The sequence below is a fragment of the Euleptes europaea genome, chromosome 17 (genome assembly GCF_029931775.1).
Source record: "Euleptes europaea isolate rEulEur1 chromosome 17, rEulEur1.hap1, whole genome shotgun sequence".
Classification (NCBI taxonomy): domain Eukaryota; kingdom Metazoa; phylum Chordata; class Lepidosauria; order Squamata; family Sphaerodactylidae; genus Euleptes; species Euleptes europaea.
The window spans coordinates 26,126,310-26,150,197 of NC_079328.1; the positions used below are offsets into that span (position 1 = coordinate 26,126,310).

A 23,888-nucleotide genomic window follows, 5' to 3' on the forward strand; every position below is an offset into this window, starting at 1 on the left:
TTATTTGAAAAATTTCTGGAAGGGATGAGTGCCTTCTTTCCATTATCAAATGGAAAGTCTCTGTCTATCAATCTCAAATAACGGACAATGAAAAAAACAAGCGACTTATTGTACCTATACTGGCAGATCCTATTGGAAAACGGAACTTTACTAAATCTGCTCTTCAACTCAGGTGACGGCATTCAATCGGGCCATCATATAGGCTCTCCTAAACAAACAAACAACTTTATTACGGTCTTGCCAGAAAAGTACATACGGTTAGATCAACGGGCAAATATACTCATATACATACTATATGCTGTTACAGCAAATTCCCTCTTTCTGGGAAATTCAGTCCTAAATAGTCTAAAAACATAAATAATGTATGCCCTTTTAAGATTAATCCTTGCACTCCTTAGGAATATCCTTAAATTGGCGAATCTTAAGCGCTACTGCACAGAACCTGGCTGTGGAGGATGTCACCTGCTTGTCTTTCCCCAGTAACAACATCTGTAATAAATCTGCTTCCGGAACCCCTGTAACACCTTTTATTAGGGGAAGAATGAGCTTTACGCGGGCCTCATTATACCAGGGACAACCAAATAAAACATGTGCCACTGATTCCAGCTCCCCTGACCCACAGGCTCTCCTATACTTGGGAAAGATTAACAGGTTTAAGTACTCCGGCATACTTTGTGGGAAAATACCCCAAAAGTGGAGAAAAATTTGTGTTCTATTGTGAACACTATTGCGATCTAATAAAATCAAGCTTTTTAGAAATTGTGGTCAATGTGGTTCTCACAGGGAGAGGTGGAGGACTCCAATACTTTACTGTCAGCTGCCCCACTTGTATATACCTGCCAGGTTTCCTCCCAAGTTTTACCCTTAAACCACTTTAAGAGGCATGGCCTTTAATAGCACAGGCCTACCCTCTGTCTGAGGATTGAACTGCCAGGACTCAGCTGGCAACTTTCAATCAGAACATCTGTATCAGCAGCTGGAACTAAAAAATTTTTGGGGGGGGTGTGGACTTCAAAGTTCTTATACTATATATCCGTTATGGACGCACAGGGAGTAGCATCTTGGTGAAGCTTTTATAGCTGCAAGTATAGCTGCAAGCACCTAAGTACATATTACATTTTCCCCTGGAGATGTCCCTGAATTGGGTGGCGAGAGGCGGCTTGGATCTCCCCATAAGCACACAATTTTCCTAACCTGAAATGGCCTCCATGGGGCACTATTTGTCTTGTAAGGGTTGCACATTGTTACAGTAGGAAGGGGGAAATGGTGCCTTACCTTGTTGGAAAGCTCTTAGACCAAGGGTTCCCTGGAAAGTACCCTGGCAGCCTGCTGCCACCACTCAGGACCTCCTCAGAACATCTAGACTGTCCCGCTGAGATAGTACTAGCACAGCACAATGACATAACCAACCTGGTAGCACCCATGCAGTCTAGCACATGGGGAAGAGATTAATAGAACTATCCCAGGGAAATAGATTGTACTAAGTGAAGTCAAAAATGTCTTTATAAAAAGGTTAACTTCTTAAATGAGAAAAAAGGGAAGGGTGGTTGGATTCAAAAGGGGGTGGAAAAAAAGGCAAACAACATACAGGGAAAAACACCCAGCAACACAGAGATATTCAAATAAAAAGCAAACAGTCACACTAATTAAGATAAACACGATGCCTGTGCTGTAGCTGGTACTTCAGAGCCTGTGCAGTTCCTTGTAGTAACAAGAAGTTGAAGGAGTCCTTCAACTACCTGACTTCCTGTGGACCCAGTCTCCACAGAAGACAAGGGAACATCCCTAATGTCCAGATATTTATGCTAAATGGAGTTGGACCTAAACCAGCCTCCTAAACCAGACTGACAAGTGGATTTCTCCAATCCCATGCAAATCCCCATCTCTGATGTCAGACACTACTTTTATCAATCAGAGCCATATCCCACTCCATCGAGAACCTGGTAATGGCTCTGAATTTCCATGACAAATACCTGGTCTGGTCTAAACCGGCTTGTCCTTTGTCCAAAAGGGATTAAGCCTGCCAGCATGGTCCAATGTGGGATGGACCCAAATACCTGTACTGTAATGTAATCTAGGGTTCCAGACGCTCTAGGTGGCACGCGTGAGCCTTAGCAAGTTTTAGGATTTCTGTCACACACATGTACTGATGAACTTCATTATGTTTCTACAAGGCAAACAGCCACCACCACCCCCCCTCCAGTCATGTCAGGACACTAGCCCAGGAAGGGGTGAGGTCTCAGCCCCCTCTCTCCACGCAGGACAATCCTGCATCTTCCCTTTGTGCTTGGGAAGCTCAGAACACATTCCGCCACCCAACCCTGGGGCTGTCCCTGGAGAAAACATAGCATGTAGGTAGATCCTTAGAAGCTGCCTCGCTGAGGGCAGAAAGGCCAAAGAAATGCATTTGTTTTACATACAGCAGCAGGAAGAAGAGTGGGAGAAAAACCCAGAAGTGTTCTATCTCAAGTGGTCCTTGATTTTGCTCTTCTCTGTAAGCTTTCATCAAGCCTCTCTTAAGTGGGGGAAACAGCGCGCACTCCTTGTGAAGAGCCAGGGTAGGAGAATACAGGCGTGCCTGGGAGCAGTTACAGGTAGGGTTGCCAACCTCCAGGTACTAAAGAGAACACACAGCACGAGGCTCTATTATGGAAAACAACATCATCAAAAATGATAGCTTATTTTTAACATATAATCACAACTACTACGTTGGCATTACATTCATGCCAATAAACTGTAAATCCTAACTGGAAAGCACACTAACCTAAGCAAAAAAAGCTAAACAGGAGAGCAATCCTAAACAAAGGAGCATATGCTACACAGTAGAAGATGCACAAAAAAGATGCACAAAGTTCCAAGCTTTAAAGAAGTTCAAGACGCAGTACTCTGCACTGTATAGTGTGAAACGCCACTACTTGCAACTTGGGTAGTTTCTCACACACTTATTGGCCAGGAAAATCCAGAGTGGCTCGTGGAATAACGATGTAAGAAGGCAAGGATGTGGGGTCGATCCTGCGCACGTTTCAAATCTTCTTTCTTCAGCTTGCCGTCTGTTTATCTCCCAAAGGGGATTGCCACGTGATTTTCGAAGGTTACATTCCAATCTATACATCACAGCATCTCTGCTACAGATAATATCGGGGGGGGGGGGGCGAAGCTAAGTAATTACAGGCTCGTTGCTGCTAACACAAGATGCCATCATGCTGGGAGGCAGGGCTACCCGTGGCCTTGTGTACTGAATGCAAGCAAGTCCAAAGGGTGATGTGTCACTATGCACCCCACCTTTCTGGTCCTCCAGTGACCAGGAAAAGATGGTTTCGCTCTCAGCTGGGTCAGAAACTGCAGTTCGTTTTGTCTCACAGAATTATACTTAGTAAAATCCAAACGCCTTGCTCTTTCTGCATCGCCCCTTTTCCATGGGCCTTGGTCAAGCACCAAGAAATCTGGGACTGGATGGTGATTGCTAACTCTTAGTCAAGGAGGGGCAATCTTGTTTGAGTGGGAACTGTAGGCAAACCCCCTTCTACCTGTCCTAATGAAAGGGCAGGAGGCAGAGGATGGCCTTCTAGCATGAATAGCCAGAGGTACACATGAATCCATGCAACAACGCTGCCTTACACAGAGTCAGACCATTGATCCATCAATATCAGTAACTGTCTACTCAGACTGGCTGCGGCTCCCCAGTGTCCAAGCCTTTCACAGCATCTGCTACCTGATCCTTTTAACTGGGAATGTTGGGGATTGAACCTGGGAGCTTCGTTCTGCATGCCAAGCAGGCGCTCTACCACTGAGCCATTGGCTCCTCCACACATTGCACCTCTGTGCAAAGGATTGCAACACTGGCTGTCAAGGTTTCTGCCCAGCTGAGCTATCTGGCAACTTAGCAAAGCACATCTTATAGTATTTCTGAAAGATCTGTGGCTTTCTCCCCCGCCCCCCCCAAAAAAAAACTTCTGAGCACCCAGCTCGCTGGGGGGAAAGTGTCAACAATCGGGGAAGGCACTGGCAAACCACCCTGTAAACAGTTTGCCTAGTAAAGGTCGTGATGTGGCGTCACACCATAGGTCAGTAATGACCCGGTGCTTGCACAGGGGACTGCCTACTTCTGGGTGAGGGAATCCCAAAGGGGGAGGGAGCAACCATTCTAAGCCCACCCCTCAATGTACCTTGCAAAGGGAGTTCATACTCCAAGCTCAGACCTTGCAGGAAGCATTCATATACACGCTAAGCAATTCCTCCACAGTTCTCCATTCTTTTCTATGGAAAAAACTGCAGTTTTCTTGTGTTTGATTGATTTCAAGGTGGTCGTAGAGAAACTGTAGGCAGGGTCTGGCGCAGGCCACAGTTCAGGGGATTAGGGGAGAGAAGGGAAGCACAAGATGGGATACTGGCTTTGCAATTCAGTTACCCCACCGCCTAGTCTGTGGCCATTTCACCGACCTCGGAAGGATGGGAAGGCTGACTCGACCTCGAGCCGGCTACCTGAAACCGACTTCCGTTGGGATCGAACTCAGGTCGTGAGCAGAGCTTTTGGACTGAAGTACTGCAGCTTTACCACTCTGCGCCACGGGGCTCCTCACATTTATTAAGAGCCCCTTTAACACGACCTTTTGTATTTGCTCCGCCCCCGCCCTGAAACGTTTACTGAAGGAGCCATGAAAAATCACAAAAGCGGCTTAGCTATGCAAACGACCATTGCCAATGGCTTTGCAAACGAAGGAGCCGGTGAGTGGAATTTCTCCTTTTGTGTCGGGACCATGAATAGGCATTTTAAAGAGCTTTGAGCGAGCATCAAAATCGACCCTGCATAAATGGCCCGTGTTTCTGCAGGTCCTGCCCAAATCAGTGCTACTGTCCTTTCCTCCCACCTCAGCAGCCATTCTCCCCCTCACCATTACTGGACCTTTTAAAATAATAATAATAATAATAATAATAATAATAATAATAATAATAATAATAAGGGTGACTGACACATGGGCAACCCCATTGGTAACACACTGCTTTGCTGGAGCCCTCTAAAATGTTGCCACTCCAAGGCAACTTTCTCGCAGCCTTGCTGGCTCCGAAGACCAGGTCAGGACCCTGGAAAAGAAAAAGCCACGTGGAACACCTTGCTTGAACGCCCCCCCCCCCCCATTATTTCCTCAAGCCCTTGGACGAGCAAGAAGACAACCGAAATAAAATAACAGTGACTATTTTATTGAACATTATTTAATACCATATCAAAACACCTTGACTAATAGGGGAAGCTTCCCTTCCCAAGCTTTAAAGTTTTTGTGTTTTTTTGTAATTTTTGTAAGTTTTTGTTGTTTTTTTAACTATATAAATACAGATACCTTTTCCCTGCTGGATGATGGCTGCCGGCAGGGGCTTTCCCCCCCATGGCTGAGACGTTCTCCACTTCGTGCTCAAACGTGGATCGGGATGGGGTTTGGGGGGAGGGGTTTGGGGGGGTTAACGTGTGTGTCTCTGTGCCACTTTACAATCCAGGTTCGTTTTCCACTGAGAGAGGTTCAGGCATCTTAGCAGGACACTTGTGAATGGCCACAGACAGCCCTTCGGGATGTCCCCCGCAACCGCCCTGGAGTGGGAAATTCAAACTAAGACTTGCTAAAGAGGAAGGGGGGGAAACCCCAGGGGACTTTTGGCAATGAGGTGTGGCGTCCCCAGGAAAAGGCAGGGGTGGCTGGGGGGGGCGGGGGGGCGGAGAAGAGATTCAGCTGCTCAGGTGCCGAATGGCTCTAGCAGGGAGGCCAAGAGGATGCAGTCTTGTAAACATCACCAGGAACACACATCAGTTGACACGAAATGGCTGTTTTTTGTAAACACTTGAAAGACAAACCTACAACGCCTTCAAAAAACGAGACAGAAAAAATGCCCTTTCCTCCTCGGGGTGTGGGTGGGATTGGGGGTGGGGTCATCGCTCTTCCTGGTTCCAAGAAAAAAGAAGAACAAAATTCACCTTTTTCAGTGCAAAAAAGTGTGATCTGCGCGTAGCAGGAGGACAAAAGTTCCTTCTGAAACGGTGGCGACCCTCTCTCTCGTGCTCCGTTTGGCTGGCAGCCGGATCCGGACCAAACATCATGATGCCTCTGGGGAGGGGGTGTCCGCTGGACCTCGCACGTGGCAGTCCCCCATCCCCCTCCCTGTTAAAGGCTGCCAAGGTACAGCTCTGCACAGGCAGCGGCTTCTCTTTGAGGTCTTGTCTGCCCTTTTTAAGTCGAGAAGTAACACAAAACCTCCCCCCACACACTTGTTGTCCCGCAGGGTTCCAGAGCTGCTTTGGAGGAGGGGGTGGAGAGGAAGGGGCAAATGTAGGGAATTACCTGTGAAGAGGAACAAATCAACGTATCAGCAGGGGCGCAGACAGAGGGGTTTGGTGGACAAATGCACACACTGCGTTTCCCTGCATTTTCCCAGCTCCCATCTGCCATGGTGGCCGCTCCTCCCACCTGACGCATCGCTGGCATGTTTTTCAGGGTTTTTTAAAGACGAATTAACATATGTCAATTACCAATTTTTTTTAAAAATGGGGTGGGGGATCAAAACCAATAACCGGCCCAAATCTCACAGGTCTGTTGTCAGGACCTGAAGACGTAAACGAAAATAATGGTGAAAACTACAAAAAATGCCCAAAACCTCACAGGTGGTACAGGGAGGAGGAAGAGGAAACGCCCATCTCGGGGACAGGGAAAATGGTGCCGATGCGGGTTAAGACCAGGAAAAGTCCAAGATTCAGACTTTCCTGTCCACTTGGCAGCTGCCCCGACTTCACTGCAATTTTTCCAAAAAGATCACAGTGAACTGGTTTGGGGAAGATCACAGAACAGCCAGGGAAAATCCAGAAGGTATACAAAAGTATCATGATGCTGTGAGGAAGCGGGGCAGGGGGGCAGATTCCATTCGCTACCTGTTTGCACCGATGTTAGACCAAATACTTTGGTGTGGAAGCAGCCCTTACAGAAGAAGAGTTGGTTTTTATACTCAGCTTTTCTCAACTGGAGTCTCAAAGCAGCTTACAATCACCTTCTCTTCCCCATAACAGGCACCTTACGAGGTAGGTGGGGTTGAGAGAGTTCTGAGAGAACTGTGACTAGCCCAAGGTCACTCACAGCAGGCTACATGTGGAGGAGTGGGGAATCTAATCTAGTTCTCCAGATTAGAATCCGCTGCTCATGTGGAGGAGCGGGGGGATCAAACCCGGTTCACCAGTTTAGAGTCCGCCGCTCTTAACCACTGCACCACATTGGCTCTTGCTGTATCCACATGGAGGCTTTCCTCCTCCCTGGCTTCCAAACACTGCAGTGGTGTTTGGGGGTGGGGGGAAGAACATCCACACAACACTCATCCACTTCTCCAGGCTTTCCTCATTCTCAGCACACTCGTCTCTCAAACCCGGTTGGGTATGATCTTTCCAGGCAGAACGCAGCTCAAACGCATTAGCAAGCCGAACAGAAGGACACGCGTGTTAGAAAGCGCCACCCACTACAGAGCTGTTTGCCTTCTCTCATTCTCTGCTGCCGCCCCAGTTTCCCTGGAAAGGGTGAATACAGCCGGATGGTGTACGGAAGCTCAAAAAAACAAAAACAAAACACGCTCCTGTTTGGAAAATATGTAGGGGGTAAAAAACCAAGTTCAAGTAACCTTGTGGATTTCTGAATACCGGGATGAGTTTCTAGTAAGCACTGCAGGGCAGGATTCTGCTGTGCGGAAGCTCACTGCAAAATTGCATAGACTCACTAAAATGTTTTAAGCGTCTGCCAGTACTTATGGATGGGCCAACATTGGGACGGGTGGTGCCAAAATCAATGCCCACAAACTGAGGGCCTATTTCTTGCATCAAAATACAGCGCTTACCTGTTTGCTGTATAAGGTGGTTTGCAAGACTGAACCTGAGAAATGGCTTACCTGGGGAGAGATCTGCAAGCATTGCTCGGGTCAATCTGAAGGGTGCTCAGGGCATGATCTGTTCACTTCAAACCAGGAATCTATACAGCTGCCAAAGAGAAGGTGGGAGTCAGAAAAGGATCCATTGCCATGTGCCACCATGGCCAGCCAACTTATGGCGACCCCTTATGGGGTTTTCATGGCAAGAGATTAACAGAGGTGGTTTGCCAGTGCCTTCCTCTGCACAGCAACCCTGGTATTCCTTGGTGGTCTCCCATCCAAATACTAACCAGGGCTGACCCTGCTTAGCTTCTGAGATCTGATGAGATCGGGCTGTACCATGCTGCCTTCCCTCCTCCTCTGCTACTAGAGGGCTTTAAAAAATAGAATCAGCAATTGATAGCTCATTAAAACATCATAGTTGTAACAACCCGTAGCAGTTACAAGAGGAAAGCCATATTTCTGCAACGAAAGGGGCTACAGTCTTAACTTTGTTTAAAAATGCAACGGGAATTCAAAGAATTTGACAGGCAGATTGTTATAACAATAACACAGTATGTCAACTGCTGATTTTTATTTTTAAAAGACAAAATCCTCCAATGATGAGGCAGGGAACACTTCCCGGATGGTGGCGGGACCTGGAAAAGGCAGACTTTCCTGTCCACATGGATGCGGCCCCCACTTTGCTACCATCTTTTGCAGAATGCCACAGCAAAGCAGGTTTGGGAAAGTTCACTGAAAGATGGCCGAACCATGGAGGCATGCCAGGATGGCATGGGGAAAAGGGGGGGGGGCGGAGAACCAACTTTCCCACCAGCATACAAACCAGGGCCAACAACCCATATGTAAGTTTCCCATGACAACCAAGACAAGGAAATTATCATCCCTTCCCTTTGGGGCAAGGAAGAAGCACCCAGAAGAGTTCTACAACCCCTTGCGGAGGAGGGCTGAAGGAAGGCTTTTGGGGAGCCTTGAGCAAGCCACGCCACTGTTGCTCCATGAAAAGTAACCCTCCAGAAAGGGTGGCGCTCAGACTATACCTCTTGTGGTAAATGCACAGGCAGGGAAGCCGGGCTATCGTGTCCCCCTGTAGGAGTTCTTCCAGGCAGATTACACACTCGCCTGCATCCTTTGTTAGCACGTCATCTGCAGGGAGACAAAGAGAAAAGGCAGATGGGTGATGAGGCGCTGCTGGCAAGCGAAAACAACCGTACACATCCCCATGCCACCTTGGCATCGTTCTACCTTCAAAGCGGGGGAACCAGGGTTTGCCAACCCACTTCAAACCATGATTTCACCAGCCAGCTGCAAACCATGGTGTGTCGTCCCCCCACCCGCCCAGTTCAGGCTTCACGTTACACCAAAATCGAGCTGCTTTAATTTTGCATCAATTTTTCCACACAGAGATTTTCCCATGGTTTAGTGTGCCGAATAGTAGCATCCCCCCCCAAGCTTGTGTCGTGAGGAAGCTTATGATAAACAGTGGAATAGACTGTGGTCCTGCTCCGTTTATAAAAGCGTCCTCTGATCCCTTATACTGCCTAGGAGCCAAGGGGCATGCGAGAGCTCTGCGATACCAACGTTGGGTGAGAGGCAAGGGGACTGGCATTGCGAGATCTTGTGCAAATCCATAAGGGGGGCAGGCCTAATGTTGTTGTTCATGCTAATTGCAATGGTGCAGAAATCACAAGCTGTTTACAGCCACTGCTGCGCTTCCTGAGGCCACGGTCCGAAGACTAGAGTGTTGAGTGGACGGAGAACTAAAGCAGCCCTAAACCATGGCTTGCCGGTATGCTTGGAAGATCAAGCCGCAGGATGGGATGTCAGCTGTGGTTAGCTTAGTGCTAACCACAGTTCCACAGGCTGTCAATTTGGAAGTCTGGGCATTTTCTTGGAACATCCATCCCATCTGTACTGGTTAAGATTGCACATTCCCCCATGTGTTTACAGCACAGCATGCACTTATTGTATAGAGTACATCTCTTTCTCTTTGTGAAGACCTATAATGGGAGATAAGAACCCCGTGGCACAGAGTGGTAAGCTGCAGTACTGCAGTCCAAGCTCTGCTCACGACCTGAGTTTGATCCCAACGGAAGTCGGTTTCAGGTAGCCGGCTCAAGGTTGACTCAGCCTTCCATCCTCCCGAGGTCAGTAAAACGAGTACCCAGCTTGCTGGGGGTAAAGGGAAGATGACTGGGGAAGGCACTGGCAAACCACCCCCTAAACAAAGTCTGCCTAGTAAACGTCGGGATGTGACATCACCCCATGGGTCAGGAATGACCCGGTGCTTGCACAGGGGACCTTTACCTTTTATAATGGGAGATTATTTTATCTCCCCCCCCCCCACGCCTGCAACAAACCTAAAAGTACTGCTTTCACAAACGTGGTGGTGACTGCTTAAACAGACACACACATGCACATCTCTTAAAACATTAAGATGGCTTTGAATCCCCCCCCATATTCTCCAATGTGAAGAAGTTTGCATACCAAAATTAAACCGCCGTCTGCATCCAGGATGCCAACAGCACCTGCAATAATTCTGGGTGCGTTCAAATCTAATCAGTTAAATCCTTCAGTTGGTGAGAAGCCAGCACGCGTTGGCTGGAAAGGCTCTTTCATCGGGTGACAGCCCTGAACAAAACCCGACACCTGAATTCTTCCAGAAGATCTCTCAGCGCCGGCCAAGGAGGCTGTAGGACAAACTCCCTGCAAGAGGGAGCGGGAGGAGAAACCAGCGCAGGAGACGCCTGCGTCCCGTTCCCTTCTGCCTGAAGGCAATTCTATGAAAACCCTCCTTTTCCTTCACGGCTCCAAAAATAGACAGTGAAGGTGATGGCAAGAGGGGGGGGAGGACAGAAAGAGAGAGGAGAAAGGAAGAGTTGCTAAGCACCGAGGCTTTGCTTGCATGAATCTTTCCCCCCCCCCCAGCACGTTTGACCTGGCACAACCCTGTGGATGTGTGCCAAGGATGGGATGGGGGGGAGGGACCCAAACAGAAGTGGGGGGGGGAGAAGCAGCTCCTTTTGGATTCTCTTCTCCGGCATCTCTGATGTGACGCACAAGGCCCTGTTCAGTTGGGCAGGCTGAGGAATTTCAGTGAGGGGGGAGACGGAGGCGGAGCTGCCCTCCCTATCGCAGACTGCTGCCAGGCAGGCTGGGGAAGGGCCAGCTGTGCAGTGCCGAATTGACCAGCTCCTCCTCCTGACCTGATTTTCACAGGCTCGAGAGCAGCCCGGCGCCGTCTCTGCTGGCGCTGCCTGGGCGGGTCCCCCTGTCATGTCAGGGGCGCTGTGGGACTGATGCGGCCTGGCACTGACACCCGGGGCGAGTGTCAGTCGATCTGATCGGGCGTGTTGCTGATGGGGGGGAGGAGGGATAGCAACACAGGGCAAAGCAGGGCCTGGGCCTTAACGCGAGATGGCGAGCGTCCTGGCTGCATGCACAGGGCAGAAATAGTCACACGCACTTCGTGAGCAACAGCAGCAGACGTCCCTCTCCCCTCGGGACCACCATTCCTTCTCGATACCAGAAATGCATCCCCCCCACCCACCACGGTTCTCACAGTATGTGCATTCCACACACATCATCACAATCGTTCCATCTATGCACAGAACTTAACACCCAAAATTAGGTTGGGTTTCCAGCATCCTGGAAATCTTCGCTTTCGCTGGGGGGAAAAATGAAAATTCTAATTTCTAGACTAGAGAGATAATTCAGAAGGCGTGGTGAGCCCTAAAAAAAAAAAAAAAAAAAATCTGCATTAAGAACCAAAAAAGGATTAAGTCAATATAAACATATGGGCTTAATATCTACACGTTAAAAGCCTCACAATACTTGGGCCATGACATTTGTTCTTAAGGAATATATACTAAATATATATATATCCCTATATTTGTCTACATTTATGCTTGTAACTTATAGATATTGAACCCATATGTTTATATTATCTTGACCTTTTTGGTTCTTAATTCATTTTGGGTTAAGTTGTCTCCCTTTTTTTTCCTTTTGTTGCCCTAACAACAACAACAAAACTACCTTTCTGCTAATTTTTTTGCATGCACATTACACAAAACCAGCTTAATAGACACGGGTTTATTGGAGTTACAAAATTTATCTTCTCTTGGTGCACAATTCCAGATAGATTCATTGGCACCCAGTGCTCACAGCAGGTAGGACCAGCAGATGCCATGGTCTGGAAGAATTAAGGCGCAGCCTATAACCATCCTACAGGGGACTTTAACGTGAAAGGCAGGGGGACAGGTGAACCCCGGCTGGGGAAACGTTAGGGCCTCAGCCCAGGCAGGTAGGGCTTGAACGTTCTAGAAACGCTCTAGGAAAAAAGAACCAGACTCACCAGCATTTGCATCCTGCCAGACAAGACCTCCAACAGAAGGATCCACTTACCGTTGTAGGAGAGGCGAGGCTTGCTCAGACACATGATAAAGTGCATTTCCGTTTCATCGGAAGCCACGGATTTGGAGCAAATGGGACACTTGAAACCTGGAAAGAGAAAAATGAAGGGGGGGGGCGTGTTAAAACAACTAGGTACCAGTTCTACTCCAACATGAAGCGAAGAACAGTCCTGCTGGGAGAGAATCCAGGGCCAGAGCTGTATGCGGGACTGTGAGTATCTTGACACCAAGAAGAGGCCTCAGCTGGCTTATGACACTTTGTAAAACCCAGTGCACACTGGATGGCACCAGCCAACGCTGGCAGAGGGTGTTTGCACACTGTTTCCTTGGCTTCCTTTACCTATGCAATGGTGCAGGCTGCTGTCCACAAAAACCTCACATCAGAATGTGCCAGCTCACCTCCAAAAATGGTGACATGGCGTATTTTTGCTTCCATGTTACATAGAGGAAAGAGCAGCTTGTGGCATTACAGGGTTGAGACATTAACTGAGCATGCCAGTGGATTGCAGTAGCCTGAAACCTCCTCAGGTGTACCTTTGTACGATCATCCTTCCCCCCCCCCCCCATCTCTCTCTTTCCCAAAGCTGGGAAAACCAAGCGAGAGGTTCCAGTAATTCTTATTTACTTCATTTGTACCGTTTCCTCCCCAACGGGGACCCGAAATGGCTTACAACATTCTCCCCACCTCCATTTTATCCTCATAACAGCCTGGCGAGGTAGGTCAGGCTGAGAGTGTGTGACTGGCCCAAGGCCCACCAGTAAGCTTCTCGGGGTGCACGTCTGTCTCTGGTTTATTCATTTATTTGACTTGTACCCCACCTTTCCCAACCAAAGGCTCAACTAGTAAAACACAATTTAAATAAATACATTAAACAGCGTGAAATCAAATTTAAAATCATTTCCAATAGTACATCAATAATTTCCAAGTGGCTTGTTCCTCATTTATAATAAGAACAAGCAACTGCAGAAGAAGGACAGGTATCTCCCACCCCACAGAGTGTCACTTCCTTGACAAAGGTGATGTCTTTTCTATAGATTCTTGCTCTTTAAAAAAAACAAAACCCTGCTACCTTTTGGAAATTTCAGAGCTCCTTTGCTAGTAAAGTTCAGGATCAGCCGTGGCTCCTCAGCACAGGTGTGCCTCCACCAGAGCATCCCGTTCTGTTTACAGAGGAGATCTGAATCGCACGAAAAGAGTCAACTCCCTTTCTCCATTAAAAGACAGAGCCCACCCCTCCTTGCACGTTCACACAGGCCCTTCTTTAAACACAGCCAGACTCTCCTCTCTCCAAAAAGAGGCACCTCTGCCTAGCGCTTGGCACGCAGATGCTTTCTAGGCTATGAAAAACACCTCAGCATATTGCAATTATAAAACCCGCGAGGAGCAAGTATGCATAAAACCAGGACGCGGAAGCAGCTTACTCAGACAGAGAGCGAGCACTACCCACTAGAGCTCGCTAACTAATTCCAGGCTGCCCACAAATTGCTACACACACACACAAGCAAGCAAGCAAAAAGAAGCATGTCCTGACCATCTTGGCCAGGGCTCTCAATAGCTCTGCAGGCTCTTAGGCAGTGAACCTTCCCAGCCAAGGAGATAAAAGCGACCGCTCCTGGTGCACAGGACATGTGAGACTTAGGGAAATGTCATCCTCAAGGGAGGCTAGGGTGACAGAATGTTTTGCCCAGAGCTACTTACATTAGCTTTGTGGCCAAATCTGAAGATTCCTACAGCCAAATGCAACACTTCAGCTACTACACCAAAATCTTATCGTATTTTTTAATGCCATGCTCCCCCTCCAAGGAGCTCAAGGTGCTGACTTGAAGATACAATGGAAAGAGAACCACAGTACCCCTGGTGTGGCAGGTGAGGATGAGAGAGACCGAGAAAGTGTAACTGGCTCAAGGTTGTCCAATGCGCTGCAAGCCTGAGTGGAAACTGCGTCTTCCTCATCCAACATCCTACCCACTCCGCCATGCTGGCTCCCGCTCTGGAGAAGCGCATCTACCATGACGGAGCAGCCACTGTCTTTCCCAGCAAGTGGGAAAGGGATGGCAACTTGCTTCACAAAGGGATGAACAAGATCAGAATGCCACAGGAATAAATGCTACTCCATCATGTGGAATAAAACAAGCAACTCAACCTAGGGGGCTTTTAAGTATCACCTCCCCCAAATGATACTTCCTGCAGAGATGTGCAGGGTGATGCACAGCCAGAGAATCCAAAGTTGTGGGTGTGGGCAGGGGGACCCATGCAGAATGTTGTACTGAGTGCAGTGCATGGCGTTCAGAGAACCTCATTCTGGTCTCTTTTGAAAATCAAGTTTCTAGTCCTTAAGGTTGCAAAGATATGCTTTATGAAGGGCATGGTCACTGCCTGATGAAACCTGAGTGGGGAATGAACAACATTCAGCTCCATGCATAGCTCCTCTCCCCACGGAATACAATGCCAGAATACATTTTGCAAAACAGAAAGTGCTTATCAATGCAAATTATGAAAAGAAGAAGAGTTGGTTTTTATATGCTGATATTCTCTACCTTTTATGGAGAATCAAACTGCCTTACAATCTCCTTCCCTTCCTCTCCCCAGAACAGACACCTTGTGAGGCAGGTGTGGCTGAGAGAGCTCAAAGAGAACTGTGACTAGCCCAAGGTCACCCAGCTGGCTTCATGTGTAGGAGTGGGGAAACCAACCCGGTTCACCAGATTAGAGTCCACCGCTCTTAACTACTACACCACGCTCTTAACCACTGCATCAACTCTATTTGCATAAGACATACAGGTTGCAGAATCCAGCTTTTCTTGGTTGAACATACGACATTTTAGGCAGAGAATACTTGCAGGTCTGCTCCGCTCTTTCCCTGCTCAAGGATATGCTAGAACGTCTTTGTTCCCTGCGTGAGCCAGAGAGCTGAGCTGATGAAATACGACAATGAAATCCAGCAAGGACATAGCAGCACATTTACATAAAGGAAAGTGCCAGATACGCAGACAAGATGGGGGTGACAATAAAGTCACTCGTGGCGCAAACAGCCCCATGAATGGGATCTACCACTTTCAGGTAGACAGTTAAGATGCAAAATTATGCACAGTTAAAAGAACCAGGCTTTATTAATAGCATTTCTTGGACTAAGCTAGTCAGCATGAGCAGGGCCTTCACAGCTTCAGGGAGACAGAGAAGTCTGCGCAGTTTGAACTGGTCTATCACGGAGGGACAGGGTTAGAGAGAAAAGATGACCAGTGGCCACAATGAACCAAGGAACAAAGAGCTGCAGAGGTCAAAGTTAGGAATGTAACAGAGGTTCAGGCCTCAAAAGGCATATCTCCACCACAGAGCTTGGTGTCATTCCCTCTTTGCAGGGAACTGTAGTTTGTTCAGCAACCTTCTCAAACTACAATTCCCAAGATTCTTTGGGAGAAGTCGTGGCAACGTAATGGGTGTACAACCAATCTAAATCAGTATTGTCACTGATAGGCCTATTTTGCAGACCTACCAGAAATGTTACTGGGTGGGGGAAATGGAAAGAAAGCAATAACAGAAAGAGATGGAATACTGGAGAGAAGAAAATTCCAGATGAGTAGCTGTGTCAGTCTGTAGGAGCAAAACGAAATAGGAGTCCAGTGGCAACTTGAAAGATGACACAAATTTATTCCAGCATATTCTGGAATAAACTGTGTTAAGTCTCTAAAGTGCCTCAGGACTCCTGTTTTATTTTGTTGGGAAGAAGGAAGAACAGGCATGTTTCTTATTGGGGTAGTGCTGGGTCCCTTGACACTATCCTTAGCTACTCTACCTAGCAAAGCACAAATCATTCCAATGCAACCATTGGATAAATGCCTACGATGAAAATGTGTATGTGTGCATGCACAAACATATACTTCGATAGCAGCTGCTTAATAGAGACCATTCCTATTTGCGTGTACCAACGCCAATTTATTTGGCTGGTAGAATACCAGTTTAATCCTTTAAATCCACAACATTTGATATTTAGTTTTGTAATACACACACATCTTGGAAACATTACTGATATTTCCATAGCTGTTCCCCCCCCCCTTTCCTCCTGCTTTTGGAGGAAATGCATGATCATTTTTCAACTACCTCTCCTCCCAACACTGATCAGATATGAAAATAATCTATGCAAAAATTACAGCCCTTCCCAAACTCAGCTGAACAAACATCACTGCACATCAACAGATAACAGGAACATGCAGAGGTTAATTGACTCTTCCTGGCTGAAAGAAAGAGGATGCCAGAGCCAATCTAAAATCCTTTGGTGGAAACACAGCGGTTCCCAGCTCTGCCAGCACCATGCACCACCCCACCATTCGCTTGCACACACAGGGCATCTGCATTCTCCTCTGTATTCAGGTGTCACATTCACACAGTTATTGCAGCTTGACAGGTTTAGCTTCTCACAGGTTTAACTTCAGCTCCAATGTATACAGAATGTGGCTGCCATCTCTAGTCCGTACCTCTCTGTCTTGAACAGTGGTTCCCAAAGTGGGCAGTATCACCCCCTGGGGGGCAGTGGGATTACCTAGGGGGGCACAAAGAGGCAAGAGGGCAGCAGGGGGGCGCTAGAGGTGGGGACCCTTCAACCGTGTTGTTCACTAATTTACAATAGATTGACCCCCAAAAGGGGTCGCCATAAGTCGGCTGCAACTTGACGGCACTTTGCACACACACACACATGGCACCACGCTGGCAAATTTGGTGGAAACGATCAGAATTTTTTCCCCAGAGAGCTGGTACCACTGGATCAAGTTCATCAGTTTTGTTGAATAAATGTTAACTAAAAAGTTTTAATTTGACTTTGAATAGATGTGCAATTAATTGTTACTGTTTTGAAATTGTATTGTTATTATCTTCTTCAGTGAGTCATGCAAGCCCCTATTTTGAATAATGCTTTTTATAGGGTAGGGGGACTGGGGAAGGCACTGGCAAATCACCCCGTAAACAAAGTCTGCCTAGCAAACGTCGAGATGTGACGTCGCCCCATGGGTCAGGAATGACCTGGTGCTTGCACAGGGGACCATTACCTTTACCTTAGGGGGCGCTGGGGTTGAGTTTGTGGGACCAAGGGGGCGGCGGCCCGAAAGGTTTGGGAACCCAGCGGTCTTGAGGAACCAACGCTCGGTCTTGGAGGATCTACAGATAGCGCAGATGCTTCCTGGCAGCCGTTCGCACAACCGTGGCAGCTGAAAATGCCTGGAGTAGAGCCCAAGGCAGGAATTTAAGGGGGAAGAACAGAGCAACACAATCCCCAACCCTCCACCTTTGTGGATACATAACTAAATCTATTGATGACATGTTTGTTTGTAAGGCTGTTACAAGAGCGAGGGCCAGCCTCCCTCAAAAGCGCAAAGGTGTTTCTACCACAAGGGGAAAGGCTGCAGTTTCACAATGAGCAAACAGAGAGGGCTTGGCAAGGCATTATGGGAAACCGCGAAGAAAGCTCTGGAACACTTTTTGTTTCGACGCACATAAAATGCATACGACGCACACGTGTGAATGCAGTAAAACGCTTATTTGCTTCATTTATACTCCATCTTTCTCCGCAATGGGGACCCATCATTCTCCTTGCCTCAATTTTATCCTCACAACAATCCTGTGAAGTAAACCAGGCCGAGCGTGTGTGACTGGCCCCAGGTCACTCAGCATCTGTCCGTGGCAGAGTTGGGGGAATCAGTCCTGGGTCTCCCAGATCCTAGCGTGACCTGGACGGCCACCACACTGGCTCACTTGCGTCTGGACGGCCACTGTAAGAGTACCCTGTGAAGCTAGCCAAAGCTCTCGAGGGTGCCAAAAGCTCTTGGGAGTTTATGTCTTGTTTTAACATTAACAGTACATCCACAGATGCTGGCTCTTCTTACTAAGACTTTAGCATCCTGTCGGCGGGGCTGCCTTTGGCAAGGCGATTTGAGCAGGCCCGCTCTGTGTGGTATTGCATCTTTACAATCCTTCAATAAAGGCTTCCTGGTAAAAATGCAGTAAGACGGGGACTGACACGATCACTGTCAAGTCAGAGGTGAAATGCTAACTTCTGATGTAGGGCAAGAGTCCAGCCCCGCGGGCAAACCCATCCTACCTATTAGGGAGATTCTACCACAACGCAAATAACAGCGGAAGGCCCAAAGCCTGCCGCTAAAGGCACCGCCTGTCCACCAAACTGAAAGTTTTGGTCTGACAAGTCACTGGGATTACTGGGGACTTGCCCCAGGGAAGCAAGAGGATTAACAGCAATGGGAGATTACTGTCAGAAACTGACCATCAACATAGGGCAACTGGTAGCTTCCCTTGGCCGATATCCTCATCAGTTACCTCAGACAAAGATGTTCACATTTGTGCAAGCTAGCGTAACCTGCATGCAAGAACACAACACCTAGTCTTGTCCCTACCGTCCACAAGCATTGCAATGCGAGAAGCCATTGCTTTACTATGACATGAACTTTGGTAGACAATGGATTGGATCTGCAGTACTCAACCCACCAGCGGGAGTCACCTGGGAACCCTAGGCTAGGGTTAGGACGGTCCGCCAATTAATGAAGTTTGAGTTGATTGTTAAATGGTAAAGTATCAGATTTAAATTGTTTTGCACATTCAAACTCAATATAAGCTCTTCTTTTGAAATACTGAAAAAACTTTGAATAAACAAAACCTGTCAGAAAAGCCTTCTCATTTTTTTTACCTACATGTGAGAACCCAGGCAGTTTTGAAACAAAATTCTTAACTTACAGCCCTAGCCATTAAAACGAGCCTTGGATACTCACTGTGAAGGCTCCTTCTGCTCTGGAATACGGAGGTCATCTGTAAAGTGGGTGTTTCCGTTCCTCTTGCTTCTGGGAGGCAGGACTAAAAACTTTAACTTCCTGTCTCTGGGGAAACGCCCCCTCATTTCCAGTTTGAAACCTTTCCGAGCTATAGGGCACAAGAACACTTAGATTCCGCCCCTTATTTTTTTAATTTTATTTTATTATTATTTTTGGAACAGGAAGGTGTAAATAGAAAGAACAACAGTAACTGTGAGAAGAAACAACAAGTGTTAGTAACAGCAACTCAATTAAGAGCCATGGCTCCGTTGTGGATAAGGCAGGAATTTGCTAGATCCCCAAACGAACTAGCTAATCCCGAACAAATGCTAAATTCCTGAGAGGTGGGCCAGATGACCTCCGTATTCCAGAGCAGAAGGAGCCTTCACAGTGAGTATCCAAGGCTCGTTCTCGCTCTGGAAGAGGAGGTCATCTGTAAAGTGGGACTTACAAGAGCTGTCCCTGGCCCGGGTGGGTTAAGAATTTTGCAGAACGCTCTGGAGGACTCTGCGGCCAAAGGCCGCGTCCGCAGAAGCGAACAGATTCAATTTATAATGACGGACAAAGGTGGAGACGGAAGACCAGGTCGCCGCCTTGCAGATTTCCTCTAGGGAAGCCTGTCAGTGGAGGGCGGCTGTGGTAGCAGCACTCCTGACAGAATGGGCCATGATGCCTTGTGGCACGACCAACTTGCTGGAACTATAGGCCTGGGAAATGCAAGATCTGATGGTGCGGCTTATTGCCGTGCGAGACATGGGCTTGCCTTTATTCGGGGCTGACAAATTGATAAACAAGGCTTCAGAGGTCCTGATGCCCTCGGTGCGTGAGATGTAGATCTTGAGAGCCCTCCTGAGGTCTAAAGTGTGCCATTCTCTCTCCTTGGGATGCTGTGGGTTGGGGCAGAAGGAGGGGAGCACTAATTCCTGGTCCCTATGGAATTTGGTGTTAACCTTAGGGAGGAAGGACGGGTCTGGGCGGAGGACTACCTTATCCCTGTGAAAGGTACACAGTTCTGGTCTGACCGAAAGGACCCCCAACTCTGAGACCCTTCGAGCCGAGGTAACAGCCGTTAAGAACAAAACCTTCATTCTCAGGTGTCTTAGGTCGGTAGAGCGTAAAGGTTCGAAAGGTGCCTTGGTGAGGGCGGACAAAACTGTATGGAGACTCCATGTGGGGAATCTATGGGCTACTGCTGGGGAGGAAAGACTGACCCCTCTAAGGAAGGCCTTTATATGAGGATGTTTAGTTATCTGGAAGCCTGAGATCTTTGGGACCAAGGTGGCTATTGCGGCAAGTTGTCGGCAAAGGGTGGCTGGCTTGAGACCCTTGAGTCGTCCATCCTGGAGAAAGGACAGCAGGTGAGAAACTCGAGGTTTTAACGGGTTCATGTGTTTGTGGGTGCACCACCTCGCGAAGGTCTTCCAGGTTGTGCCGTAGATGCGACACGTGGAAGGGCGCCAGGACGCAACGATGGTGTCCGCGATGTCTGGATTGTAGCCTAAGGCTAAGAGCCGGTCCCTTTCAACAGCCATGCGGTCAAGCGGTACCACTCCGGGTCTGGGTGGCAAATAGGGCCCTATTTGAGTAGATTGTGTCGCACTGGGAGTCTCCAGGGATCGCAGATTGACATCTCCACCAGGGTTGGAAACCAGGGGCGTCTTGGCCAAAAAGGTGCGATTAGAATGATTGACGCTTTCAGGGTCCTTAACCGTCTCAGAACTCTGGGGATGAGTGGAAGAGGAGGGAAGGCGTAGAGAAGAACCTTCGGCCACGGAGACAGTAAGGCGTCCGTCATTTCCGCCTGAGGATGATGGTAACAGGTAAAGAATCTTGGGAGCAGGTGGTTTGAAGCTGATGCGAAAAGGTCTACCTGCGGGAAGCCCAGGTGCTGGGAGAGGAGAAGGAAGGTTTCCAGATGTAGGGACCATTCTGACTCGTCCAGAGTCCGCCTGCTCAGCCAGTCCGCTTGTGTGTTGACTGTCCCCTGTATGTGTTCCGCTGAAATGGAGGCGAGATGGATCTCCGCCCATGACAGAATGAGCTTGGCCTCTCTGTGCAGGTTCAAGGACCGAGAACCCCCGTTTGTTGATGTGCGCTTTCGCTGCCACATTGTCGGTCCTGATGAGAAGGTGTTGGTTTCTGACCTGGGCATGAAAGTGTTGTAGGGCCCTTCGGATGGCTCTGATTTCCAGGGCATTGATATTCATCAGTCGCTCCTTCGCGTTCCAGAGTCCTTGCGCCGGTTGGTTGAGAAGGGAGGCTCCCCAACCCGTGAGGGATGCGTCGGTGAACAACTGGATCGGAGGGGGAATGATATATTGAAGACCCTGAGAGAGGTTGCTGGGACAGGCCCACCATCGAAGGCTCGACTTGACGGTCTTGGGTAAAATCAGGCGTTTGCGAGACCTGAGGGAGATCTCCCTCTGATATGGGCGAAGGAACCACTGCAAGGTCCTGGCATGAAGTCTGGCCCACCGTACTGCTGGAATGGTGGAGATCATGAGGCCCTGGAGTTTTGCTAGGTTGAAGATCTGAGCTGACTTGGAGAGAAGAGTGAACTTGGCCAAGGAGGAGATCTTGGTTACCTTGTCCTCTGGCAGAGACAGAGTGTTGGAGACTGTGTCTATGTGGACGCCCAAGTGAAGCAGATGTTGGGAGGGGGAAAGATGACTCTTTTCCTTGTTTATGAGGAAACCGTGGGCTTCCAAAAGTTCCAAGACTATCCTGGTGTGGTTGAGGCACAGATCCCTTGATGACGCACAGATCAGGATGTCGTCTAAGTAGGGGTGCAGTCAAATTCCCTTCTGCCGTGCCCGGGCTATCAAGGTAACAAGCACCTTCGTGAAGACCCGGGGGGCGGATGACAGGCCGAAGGGAAGCGCCCGGAACTGGAAGTGTCTGTGTTGGAAGCGGAAACGGAGGAATTTTCGATGGAGGGGATGGATCATGACGTGCAGGTAGGCTTCTTTTAAGTCGATGGATGTGAGGAAGTCCTGTGGTCATAGAGCCGCTGTGATTGAACGCAGAGTTTCCATCCTGAAGCGTCTTCTGAGGATGTGTCTGTTGAGGAACTTGAGGTCGAGGATAGCCCTCCAATCTCCGTTTCTCTTTGGCACTGTAAAGAAATAGGAGTAGACTCCCGATGAGTGCTCCTGTGGATTGACTGCTTCGATGGCTTGGATGTCGAGTAGGTGGCGGATGGCTTCTGCTGTTCTGAACTGCTTTTCTTTGTTTAAGGGGTGAGTTGATGCTACCAGACGGTCTGGGGGAGTGGAAACCAGTTCCAGATGGTAGCCCTGATGGATGATGTTCAATACCCAGGCGTCTGGATGGGAGGTTTTCCACCGGTGGCGGAATTGAGTCAGCCTGCCCCCCACAGGCTGGGTGGGAGCATCATTGTTTTGCTGGACGGAAGGATTTGTCGTTTCTTTCTCCCTGGAAGTTGGTGAAGCGAGAGGGTTTGGAAAAACGGCCCCCTCTCCGAAAGGAACCCCTTGAGGAGCTCCAATGACCTCTTTTTTGTTCCGGTCTGTACCTGGAAAGGGTGTGGGAGGTGCGAAAGGAACCCTGGGAGGAAAAGCTTTTTTGTTCTTTACTGAAGACCTTGGGTAAGGCCTTCTTCTTATCTTTGGTTTCAACCAATATCTCTTCCAGCTTTTCCCCGAAAAGCTTCTTTCCCTGAAAGGGGAACCCCATTAAAACTGTTTTGGATCTGTGCTGTACTTGCCAGGGGCAGATCCATAGCGCTCTTCTGGCTGCCGCCGTGGTCGCCATGGCTCTAGCCGCGAAAGTCATCGTGTCTAGGAAGGAGTCTGCTAGAAAGGACACGGCTTTTAGAATTCTAGAGGCCCCCTCCAAGGCGTTCCTGTCGTCCTCTGGAATAAGTTGACCCAGTTTTCTGGTCCAGACTATTGCCGCACGAGCAACAAGGGCTGAAGTGATGGAAGCTTGGATGGCCCAGGCTGCTGCATCGTGGGACTTTTTGCAGGCCAAGTCGGCTTTGCGGCCAACGGGATCCCTAATGAGGCCCTGGCCCTCCTCTGTGACTAGGTCAGAGGTATGGAGAGCAGTAACTGCAGGTTCCACTAGGGGGACCTTGAATATATCAGCAGAGCTATTGGCTATGTTATAAAGCTTCTTAACTACTGCTGGAGGTTGGCGAGAAGCCAGGGGTTTATCCCACTCTGCATTAATAAGGGTTAAAAAATAATCAGGGGCGGGGGCGACACGTGGGGTAGCGTGGTGCATATGGAAGAACTCTTTGGTCCCTGCTTTTCTTGAGGCTGGGAGTCAGGGGCTGCATTCAAGTCAAGGGCTGCTAGGATCTTGGAAAGTAGTGATTGATAGTCATCGGGACTAAACAACCTGAGTTGCTTTTCCTCTGGAGCGAGGTCCTCTCCTTCGGAGAACTCGCCTTCTTCCCTCTCATCATCAGAGGAGGCAGGGGAAAAGGTGACCGTGGTGGTGACTGACTTGGTCGGAGGGGCCTTAAGGGCTGCCTTGGTAGGCCACTGGCTCCCTCCCTCCCTTTGGGGTGGTTGGGAACTGGGGCCCTCCCCCGGGTCGCTAAGTTCTGAGGAACCATGGACTGAGGAGGTAGGGGAAGAGAGCTGCACCGCCCTGATGCCTTCTGCAAAGGCCTCCTTAATTAGTGCCGAGAGTTCCGCCTTAAGAGAAAGCAGTCCCATCGCTTCTATGGCGGCTAGGGGAGGGGGCGCATTACCCTCCGAGGAGGGAGTCGGCGCCTTACCATCTGGAGGGTTCTCCGAGGTTGTTGCT

The 23,888-nt window shown here is 48.8% G+C and overlaps 1 protein-coding gene across 1 annotated transcript in view; it reads right to left on the bottom strand.

The window, feature by feature from the left end:
• Positions 1 to 6,212: 6,212 nt before the first annotated feature.
• Positions 6,213 to 23,888, bottom strand: part of ZNRF1 (zinc and ring finger 1) — a 36,897-nt gene continuing 19,221 nt past the window's right edge. The window contains exons 2-5 of the mRNA XM_056862737.1: positions 12,292 to 12,387; positions 8,928 to 9,033; positions 7,909 to 7,996; positions 6,213 to 6,326 (exon numbers count right to left, since the gene is read on the bottom strand). Coding sequence (XP_056718715.1) covers positions 7,939 to 7,996; positions 8,928 to 9,033; positions 12,292 to 12,387 — 260 coding nt within the window. The 3' untranslated portion in view covers positions 6,213 to 6,326; positions 7,909 to 7,938. The remainder of the gene's footprint in view (positions 6,327 to 7,908; positions 7,997 to 8,927; positions 9,034 to 12,291; positions 12,388 to 23,888) is intronic.